The sequence below is a fragment of the Alosa sapidissima genome, chromosome 10 (genome assembly GCF_018492685.1).
Source record: "Alosa sapidissima isolate fAloSap1 chromosome 10, fAloSap1.pri, whole genome shotgun sequence".
Lineage (NCBI taxonomy): Eukaryota > Metazoa > Chordata > Actinopteri > Clupeiformes > Clupeidae > Alosa > Alosa sapidissima.
This window is the reverse complement of record NC_055966.1, coordinates 28,313,911-28,324,424: the sequence shown is the minus strand read 5'-3', so window position 1 is coordinate 28,324,424 and position 10,514 is coordinate 28,313,911. Positions and strand designations below refer to the sequence as shown.

Sequence of the window (10,514 nt, the reverse complement as noted above, 5' to 3'; positions counted from 1 at the left end):
AGCACAGAGTGGAGAATACTACACTATCGCAGTATGGTTGGTGTTGATCTAGCAGAGTGGAGAATACTACACTATCGCAGTATGATTGGTGTTGATCTAGCACAGAGTGGAGAATACTACACTATCGCAGTATGATTGGTGTTGATCTAGCAGAGTGGAGAATACTACACTATCGCAGTATGATTGGTGTTGATCTAGCACAGAGTGGAGAATACTACACTATCGCAGTATGGTTGGTGTTGATCTAGCACAGAGTGGAGAATACTACACTATCGCAGTATGATTGGTGTTGATCTAGCACAGAGTGGAGAATACTACACTATCGCAGTATGGTTGGTGTTGATCTAGCAGAGTGGAGAATACTACACTATCGCAGTATGATTGGTGTTGATCTAGCACAGAGTGGAGAATACTACACTATCAGAGTATGGTTGGTTATGATCTAGCACAGAGTGGAGAATACTACACTATCGCATTATGGTTGGTGTTGATCTTTTCCTGTCGTGCCAGCTCATGTTACAGTAAACTCCTCTCACACTGCCCTAAAGTCTGCTGTGATGTTTTCGACTGCGCCAAACGCTGTTGTGAAATGTACTTTTGTGCTTACAGTTTTTTCTGAATGCTTAAACACATTTTTTGTAACTATGGCTTTTTTTGCAAAACTCTACACACAAATGGCAAAACCACTCACTGAGTTCGCAAAACTAAAAGCACAAACACTGCTTTGCATCAGTTTGCAATTTTGTAACACACACTTTGCACAACTGTAGGCACAATGGCTATTATTTACACTATTTTGCCAACTCTCTGGCACACTTTCTCATGTGAAAACTGTTTTAGATAATTAGTTCACTTTGCAATCAGCCTAAGCACTATAAATAAGCCACAGGTAATGTACAATGGGTACGATGGAGTGAGCAGGAAGAGTGAGAAGAGAAAAAAACAGACAAAAAAACAGTCTACATGTAGGGATATTGTCATGTCAGGCCTGGATACGTCATTCCAGAATATATTTTTCCCGGTGCCTTGGACTAGGACATTGCATGTGATGTAGACAGAATTTTGAGAGAGACGACCCGATGTAGACTGATTTGTTTTGTCTCAGTGAAATGCTATTTTGTGTTTTGACTTGGAAAAACACACTTGTGTTTGTTTTGATGTGTGTAAATAAACACTACAGTAATACTTGAAGTTGGGATCCCTGTATGTTTACAGAACTATGACAAAAGTATGACCTCAAACTGACATAGTCTACCTTGTGCACAGAGAAAGCAAAAGCCAGATGTGTTTTTTATTCATACCATCAGTGTGTTGTTGGCACATTGTGTGCTTACTATTGTGATGGCTTGTGTTTACTGTTAGATACGAAAACACCATTTTTACGAAGGTGTGAAGAGTTAAGCAAGGTGTGTTAGCTTTTGCAAGAGAACTACAATGTTTTGCTGATTGGGTGAGAGGTTTTGCCATTTGTGTGTAGAGTTTTGCAAAAAAAGCCATAGTTACAAAAAATGTGCTTAAGCAATCAGAAAAAACTGTAACATAGCTGTGCTATTTTTATGTGGTAGCAGTTTATCACTTGGGATGTGGTTTGAGGCCACTGTGACCCTTTTTTTAAAGTGTGGACTAAAAACTGGCGTTTCCATGAACAAAGTCAAGTGGTGGAGAGGGCTGGCATTACTGTCCTTGGCCTGGCACTGGTGTTACAGTTTTTTCTGAATGCTTAAACACATTTTTTGTAACTATGGCTTTTTTTGCAAAACTCACACAAATGGCAAAACCACTCAGTGAGTTCGCAAAACTAAAAGCACAAACACTGCTTTGCACTCAGTTTGCAATTTTGTAACACACACTTTGCACAACTGTAGGCACAATGGCTATTATTTACACTATTTTGCCAACTCTCTGGCACACTTTCTCATGTGAAAACTGTTTTAGATAATTAGTTCACTTTGCAATCAGCCTAAGCACTATAAATAAGCCACAGGTAATGTACAATGGGTACGATGGAGTGAGCAGGAAGAGTGAGAAGAGAAAAAAACAGACAAAAAAACAGTCTACATGTGGGGATATTGTCATGTCAGGCCTGGATACGTCATTCCAGAATATATTTTTCCCGGTGCCTTGGACTAGGACATTGCATGTGATGTAGACAGAATTTTGAGAGAGACGACCCGATGTAGACTGATTTGTTTTGTCTCAGTGAAATGCTATTTTGTGTTTTGACTTGGAAAAACACACTTGTGTTTGTTTTGATGTGTGTAAATAAACACTAATACTTGAAGTTGGGATCCCTGTATGTTTACAGAACTATGACAAAAGTATGACCTCAAACTGACATAGTCTACCTTGTGCACAGAGAAAGCAAAAGCCAGATGTGTTTTTTATTCATACCATCAGTGTGTTGTTGGCACATTGTGTGCTTACTATTGTGATGGCTTGTGTTTACTGTTAGATACGAAAACACCATTTTTACGAAGGTGTGAAGAGTTAAGCAAGGTGTGTTAGCTTTTGCAAGAGAACTACAATGTTTTGCTGATTGGGTGAGAGGTTTTGCCATTTGTGTGTAGAGTTTTGCAAAAAAAGCCATAGTTACAAAAAATGTGCTTAAGCAATCAGAAAAAACTGTAACTGTGTCATCGCTAACTGTCTCCATGGTAACCCTGTCTCCAGGGCTACATGAGGAAGATGAATGAGGATGGAGTATCTGACGACATGAAAGGCAAGGACAAAATCATCTTTGGGAACATCCACCAGATCTTCGACTGGCACAAAGAGTAAGAGTTCGCAACAGCACTGGACACTATTGAATGGGCTCTTCCCTAACAGTAGTGTCATGACCCTGGACAGGACAATAGCCAAAACTGTTCTTATTAACATGCAACCACTTTACTCCAAATACAATTGTATTCATGTGAAGAGAAATCAACTATCTATCCTACTGTCTATAATTTCAGAGCCTGGGGGCAGATTTAGTGTGGACTTAGACCAGACTTCTTCCAGAGTCTGTTGCCACAAGAACTCACTGTTATTTTTATATTAGCTTAGAGGGGAGAGCAGACTTAATGTTGTGGGCATCAGCTCAAGTTTTAAAGTGCTGCCCTGACTGCAACATTATATTTTTGCTGCATCTGTCTGCTGCTCATGTGGTGTCTGTCTCCCAGCTACTTCCTGGCTGAGCTGGAGAGGTGCCTTGAGAATCCTGACAGACTGGCAACCCTTTTCATCAAACAGGTACGGCACCTGGAAGGCGCCCAGACATTACGACATCAAACCTCTCAGAACTGTGTGTGTGTGTGTGTGTGTGAGTGAGAGAGAGAGAGAGAGAGAGAGAGAGAGAGAGAGAGTGGCTCAGTGGTATTACACCACACCAGCCATCATATTTACATCACTGACAGGAGAGGATAGAAAGCAGTGGCTCTACCATCTCAAATCCAAGGTCGCAGTCACTGTTTACACAGACCACTTTCCAAAGAGCATTAGTGATAAGTGATATGGCATATACTGTATATAGATCTGTTTATGTGGCAATTATAATCAAATAGAAGTGGTGACAACTGCTTCAATCTTCACCAGATTGCACCTGATAATTTTGGGCATAGTGCTCTTACATGGCACTTCTGAAGCAATCACCATGTATGCAATGGCGACTGGCCTGACATAGTCTTTGATCCATGCAGGAGAGGCGGCTTCAGATGTACGTGGTTTACTGCCAGAACAAGCCCAAATCAGAGCATATTGTGTCCGAATACATAGACACCTACTTTGAGGTAAGGCATAGTTCACTACTGATTTATTTAGTTCATATGGCATGCTGTGTCAACATGTTATGTAGTCTATGCTCATACTATATATTGTACTATGTGTGTAGTCTATGCTCATACTATATATTGTACTGTGTGTGTGTGTGTGTGTGTGTGTGTGTGTGTGTGTGTGTGTGTGTGTGTTTCTGCCCGCGTATATATGCGCATGTGTGTGTGTGTGTGTGTGTGTGCAAATTTCATGTCTTTCAGAGCTTGCGGCAGGTGCTGGGTCATAGGCTACGCGTTACAGACCTCCTGATCAAACCTGTTCAGCGCATTATGAAGTACCAGCTCCTGCTCAAGGTGAGCTTCTTACCTGCTCAAGGTGACCTTTCTACCTGTCCCAGGTGAGCCAGCTGTTTAGCTGCACCTCTCCTCAGAGTAAGCATCTCACCTGTGCTGCCGAGTGCTTCACCTAGAGAAGAGAGAGGAAAGAGAGAGAGAGAGAGGGAGAGAGAGAGACAGATAAGGTGAACTTTGAGTCTGCACAGTGCATGGACAAACGCTCTGCTCAATCCACATTGTTAGTGCTGACTCAGTTACAAGTGTTTCTTTCTTCCGTTCAGCCTTTTCCCATATGCGTACGCAGGGCTTAAAGAAAAGAAAATGTTTAGGCCTTCAGTTATCATCAGTAAATATTACAATTATATATTGATTATCCAACATATAATTACATATAATTACATACCCATAATTTCCCAACTATTAACCAAGGTTTATACAAGGTTCATAAACAGGGTGCATTTCTCTTCCTTCTTCTTTATAAAACACTGATCTGATTCTGATTTCATAATACATGGCTGCAGATGTGGTCAAAATGAATCCAAGACAACTGGTGTGAGAACTGCAGCTTTATTCACGACGCCGGGAGCATGTTACCCACATGAAATGTCAAAGTAACAAGCCCACACATCTGTGGGTGAAGCCAACTCTTATACCCTTACCCCACACCCATGGAAAATCACAAGTTGTCACCCTCCAGTGGTCACTTAACCATCTGTTATTTTAACAGAGATAAGAAATGTTTACGACCCCCCCATCCTGAGGGTTACCCACAGTTCGGTGACACAGGGGTTAATTTAACTAAACATTCCAAAATAGGAGTTTCAGAAAACACAAGGGTCAGAGTAAGGAGATGACAATTAGATTTCACTACATGTATATAAGGTATACTAAACATTCAATGAGAAAAATAAAAATTATCCCACACAGATAATGCATTATTTTGCTTTTTTTGTCCTGCGGTTTGTACACAATGCAGCTATTACACAGGAAATAACTGTATTTCATTTTTAATTCAATATTTTCACGTCTTGAGCAACACAACCCACACCTGAACTCTGGCCTAGGCCCTGATAACATTAAACCGTGCGTCCATAGAACTTCCATTTCCCTGCTGGTGGTGTAGTTTATGTTCACTCAATGATTTCCCTCTCCTCTTCCTCTTCCTCTTCCTCTCCCGTCTCCTCCTCCTCCTCCTCCCCATCCAGGACTTCCTGAAGTTCTCCCAGCGGGCTGGTCTGGACTGCACTGAGCTGGAGGTGAGGCCCCTGAACCAGACACACACACACAGACACACACACACACACAGACACACACACACACACACACACAGATACACATACACACACACACGCACACTCACCTAGACACACACACACACACACACACACACATTTACATCTCTGAGTAATGCATTCTCTCTGTACATCTGCACAGCAATCTCACTCGCTAATATGAGCATTGAACTTAGAACTGTACACAGTACACACAGTCAACAGAAGTAGAAGAATAAAAAGGAAGATGGCCTCCTGCATCATTCAGTGAGATTGTTGAAATGTGATTTTTTTATGTTAGGATGAACTTCTGTTCTGTTCTACAACATCTGGGGTTGTAAGAGTACCCTCTGAAGGTGTGTATTGTGTGTTGCAGAAAGCAGTGGAGGTCATGTGTATCGTCCCCAAACGATGCAACGACATGATGAATGTAGGACGCCTGCAGGGCTTTGAAGTGAGGCAGCTCTGTGTTTGCACCCTTTAAGTATATATTTTAAAAGCCATAAAATGTACACTGATACACTGACACAGGAATATGTGTGTGTGTGTGTGTGTGTGTGTGTGTGTGTGTGTGTGTGTGTGCGGATATGTACGTACATCTGCATACGTGTCTGTGGAATGTGCGTGTGTGTGTGTGTGTGGATATGTACATATGTGTACACACGTGTGTGTGTGTGTGTGTGTGTGTATGTGTGTGTTGTGTGTTCTCTAGGGTAAAATCATAGCTCAAGGCCAGCTGCTGCTGCAGGACAGCTTCCAGGTGTGCCAGGCAGAGACAGGGCCTCTCTCTCGCATGAAGGAGCGCCGCGTCTTCCTCTTTGAGCAGATCATCATCTTCAGCGAGCCCCTGGACCGGAGGAAAGGCTTCTCCACGCCCGCCTACCTCTTCAAGAACAGCATCAAGGTACTGTACATACACACACACTCAAAAACAGCATCAAGGTACTGTACATACACACACACTCAAAAACAGCATCAAGGTACTGTACATACACACACACACCCTTAAAAACAGCATCATAGTACACACAACACCCTCAAAAACAGCATCAAGATAAACAAACATCTGCAAACACACAAAATAGCAGACATGTATTCATTAGCAGACACTTTTATCCAAAGCGACCTACAAAATGAGAATAACATTTAAGCTCCAGAGCAGGCAAGACCTTTGTTAGGAATTCCTACTGCATCAGCATTAAAGTCCAAGCTACATTCCTGCAAGACTCGTCACACATTCAAGAACAGAAATATATTTGAGAATTACAGTGTTGTCTTCCTGTAACTCTACTGAAAGTGGAAGAGCAAGATGCTAGCTATTCAGAGATCATGTGTTAAATGCCTTGAGTGCACATATAGCACTGCAAATGGATATCTAATGCTGTACCATGTTACCCTGGAAATCCAGAGTTCTCGCGAGAGTACAATCAAAGTCAAAGTCAAAGTCAAAGTCAGCTTTATTGTCAATTTCTTCACATGTTCCAGACATACAAAGAGATCGAAATTACGTTTCTCACTATCCCACGGTGAAGACAAGACATATTTTACCAATTTAAGTCCACAGACAAACATAACATTCAAGTAAACAAAAAAGTAAGTAAATAAGAGGGCACATATAATAATGAAAAAAATAAGAGCAGCAAAATTTGGTTGAAATTGTGCATAGACAGTCAATAAAATACTAGTGCAAAGTCAGGCCAATAAAAGGCTTGTGTAGTTCTGTTTGACCTAAGTAAGAAAGAAAGTGACATAGTGGTGCAAGTTATGTAAGAGCAGCAGATGTGTTGTGTTTTCAGGACAACAACAAGTTGTAAAGTGTACAAGTGTGCAAGTGTGCAAGTGGAGTAGTGCACGCGGCCATTGTGGGTCCAATGTCCAGGATGTTATGTAGCTGAGGGTGGAGGGGGGAGAGGAGGGAGAGAGTTCAGCATCCTTACAGCTTGGTGTATGAAGCTGTTGGTGAGTCTGGTAGTGCGGGAGCGCAGGCTTCTGTACCTCTTCCCAGAGGGCAGTAGATCGAACAGATTGTGAGCGGGGTGACTTGCATCACTCACAATTTTGGTCGCCTTGCGGGTGAGGTGGGTGGTGTAAATGTCCTTCAGGGAGGGGAGTGAAGCACCAATAATCCTTCCAGCTGTGTTCACTATGCGCTGCAGGGCTTTCCTGTTGTATTCAGTGCAGCTTCCGCCCCACACAGCGATACAGCTGGAGAGGATGCTCTCAATGGTGCCTCGGTAGAATGTGGTCATGATGGCTGGTGGAGCACTTGCTCGCCTGAGTTTCCGCAGGAAGTACAGGCGGCGCTGAGCTCTCTTCGCCAGTGATGCAGTGTTGGTGGTCCAGGAGAGGTCTTCGCTGATGTGCACCCCCAGGAATTTGGTGCTGCTCGCTCTCTCCACCACAGCACCGTCGATGGTCAGTGGCAGGTGTTGGGTGTGACCTCTCCGGAAGTCAACAACAATCTCTTTGGTCTTGCTGACGTTCAGCAGGAGGTTGTTGTCCCTGCACCACGTGGTCAGATGGTCGACCTCCAACCTGTATTGGGTCTCGTCGCCCTTGGTGATGAGACCCACCAGAGTTGTGTCGTCAGCAAATTTCACTATGTGATTGTTGCTGTAGGTTGCAGTGCAGTCATGCGTCAGCAGGGTGAAGAGCAGCGGACTGAGCACGCAGCCTTGGGGGGCCCCTGTGCTCAGTGTGATGCTGCTTGAGGTATTGTTGCCAACACGTACTACTTGAGGCCTCTGACAGAGGAAGTCCAGTAGCCAGTTGCAGAGGTAGGTGCTGAGTCCCAGTTTGTCAAGTTTGCTGATGAGTTGTTGTGGTATTATGGTGTTGAATGCAGAGCTGAAGTCTATAAACAGCAATCTCACATATGAGTCTCTTTTTTCCAGGTGGGTGAGGGCTGGGTGGAGGGCAGAGCAGATTGCATCCTCTGTAGACCGCTTGGCTCGGTATGCAAACTGGAAGGGGTCCAGGGTGGGGGGGAGAATGGATTTGATATGTGACATGACAAGCCGCTCAAAGCACTTCATGATGATGGGTGTCAGTGCCACAGGGCGGTAGTCATTGAAGCAGGATGGAGCAGTTTTCTTCGGCACAGGTATGATGGTGGCAGCTTTGAAACATGATGGGACGATGGCTTGCTTCAGGGAAGTGTTAAAGATGTCTGTGAAGACATCCTTAAGCTCCCCTGCGCAGTCCTTCAGCGCACGACCTGGAATGTTGTCTGGACCTGTTGCCTTACGGGTGTTGATAGCAGCAAGTGTCCTCTTCACGCTGTCGGCAGAGAGGCACAGGGGCTGCTCATGTAGAGGGGGATGGGTCTTCTGTGGGCAGGTGCTGTTTTGTGCTTCAAAGCGAGCAAAGAAGCAGTTCAGGTTGTTGAGCAGAGGGATGTTGCTCTCACAGCTCTGTGGCGCGGGCTTGTAGTCCGTGAGGGCCTGAATGCCCTGCCATAGGCTTTGTGCGTTCCTGCTGTCTTTGAAGTGGGTGGTTATCTTGTGAGTGTATTCCTTTTTTGCTTCCTTGATGCCACGGGACAGGTTGGCTCTCGCTGTTCTCATGCCAGCTTCATCCCCAGCTCTGTAGGCTTTGTCTCTGGCCCTCAGCAGCCTGAGGACATCCCCTGTCAGCCATGGCTTCCAGTTAGCCCGAGTGATGATGTCTTTTGTGTGGGTCACATCATCAATGCACTTGGTGATGTAAGAGGTTACAGTGTCTGTATACTCCTCTATGTCTGTCCGGTTGTTGTAAGTGGCTGCCTGCTTAAACATTTCCCAGTCTGTTGTGTCAAAGCAGTCTTGAAGAGCATCGGAGGCTCCCTCAGGCCACACTTTTACCTGCTTACGAACCGGTTTGTTTGCTTTTACCCTTTGTCTGTATGCGGGCATTAGCATAACAGTTATATGGTCTGAAAGTCCAATGTGGGGGAGGGGGGTAGCTTTGTATGCTCCTTTGTGTGTAGTGTAGACCAGGTCCAGGATGTTATCTCCCCTTGTTGGAAAATCAACATGCTGGTGTAGCTTTGGAAGTACAGTTTTAAGATCAGCATGGTTAAAATCTCCAGTGAAGATGGTGAAACCGTCTGGGTGTGCCGTCTGTTGTTCACTGACGGCCTGGTACAGTTCACTGAGAGCCGCGTTCTTATCGCTGTTGTTGTTGGTAGGCGGGATGTATACTGCGACTAGCAGAATCGCAGTAATTTCCCTTGGCAGGTAAAAAGGACGGCACTTTATGATCATAAACTCTGCCAGTGGTGAGCAGTGTTTGCATACTACTACAGTGTCCCGGCACCATTCGTCACGGATGTAAACACAGATTCCTCCTCCTCGTGATTTACCACCTTACAATGGAATTGTCTCTGCGAGACACTCTGGCAAGGAGCAATGATGCACGTCACTTTTACCCCAACATTCCGGGGAACCAGCTAAACTGATGAAGACAGCGCTGCAACGTTGGAGGACAGTACGCATTGGTTGTAGTGTTTCGATTCGATCCGATTGCGTCGAAGTCCGAAATCATTCAGAGTAAACATGGTCTAGTGTTATCCAATTGCGTGCAGTGAGATTTTTAAATGCATAAATGCACCTTACACAATGCATGGATTTTCCAGGCTAGTACCATGTTGCAGGGGGCTAAAATTGTCTGATGAATGAGGAATTAGGCTGATGAATGTGAATGTGAAGACGAGAAAAGGAACTCATGGGGAAGTTGTGGAATTGCTTTCCAACAATGATGCAGATGATATTGTACTATATGGAGCAGCCATAGGTGATAAGAGGTCACGACATCTGTGTTCCTAATTCAGGTGAGCGGGCTGCGTCTGGAGGAGGCCGTGAACTCTGACCCCGGCAGACTGGTGCTTTCCTCCCAGACACCAGGGGGCAGTGTGGAGCGCTTCACTCTCCAGGCGCTGAGTCCTGCTGTTGGACGAGCCTGGCGCCATCAGATCAACCTGATCCTGGAGAACCAGCGCAACTTCCTCAATGGTAAAGTGTGTGTGTGTGTGTGTGTGTCTGTGTGTGTATGTGTGTGTGTGTGTGTGTGTGTGTGTCTCTCTCTGTGTGTGTGTGTGTGTGTGTCTGAGTGTGTGTGTGTGTGTGTGTGTGTGTGTGTGTGTGTGTGTGTGTGTGTGTGTGTGTGTGTGTGTGTTTGT

At 44.6% G+C, this 10,514-nt stretch overlaps 1 protein-coding gene across 4 annotated transcripts in view; it reads left to right on the top strand.

Annotated features, from left to right (window-relative positions):
• The window catches only part of triob (trio Rho guanine nucleotide exchange factor b), a 103,308-nt gene that overhangs the window by 88,514 nt on the left and 4,280 nt on the right, over nt 1-10,514 (top strand). For all 4 annotated transcript variants that reach the window (XR_006034593.1, XR_006034594.1, XM_042106944.1 and 1 more), the window contains 8 exons: nt 2,671-2,774; nt 3,162-3,231; nt 3,678-3,767; nt 4,011-4,103; nt 5,291-5,341; nt 5,733-5,810; nt 6,069-6,260; nt 10,167-10,347. Coding sequence is in view for 2 of the 4 variants with exons in the window: in XM_042106944.1 (XP_041962878.1) it covers nt 2,671-2,774; nt 3,162-3,231; nt 3,678-3,767; nt 4,011-4,103; nt 5,291-5,341; nt 5,733-5,810; nt 6,069-6,260; nt 10,167-10,347 (859 nt within the window). In the remaining 2 variants the exon portion in view is untranslated. The remainder of the gene's footprint in view (nt 1-2,670; nt 2,775-3,161; nt 3,232-3,677; nt 3,768-4,010; nt 4,104-5,290; nt 5,342-5,732; nt 5,811-6,068; nt 6,261-10,166; nt 10,348-10,514) is intronic.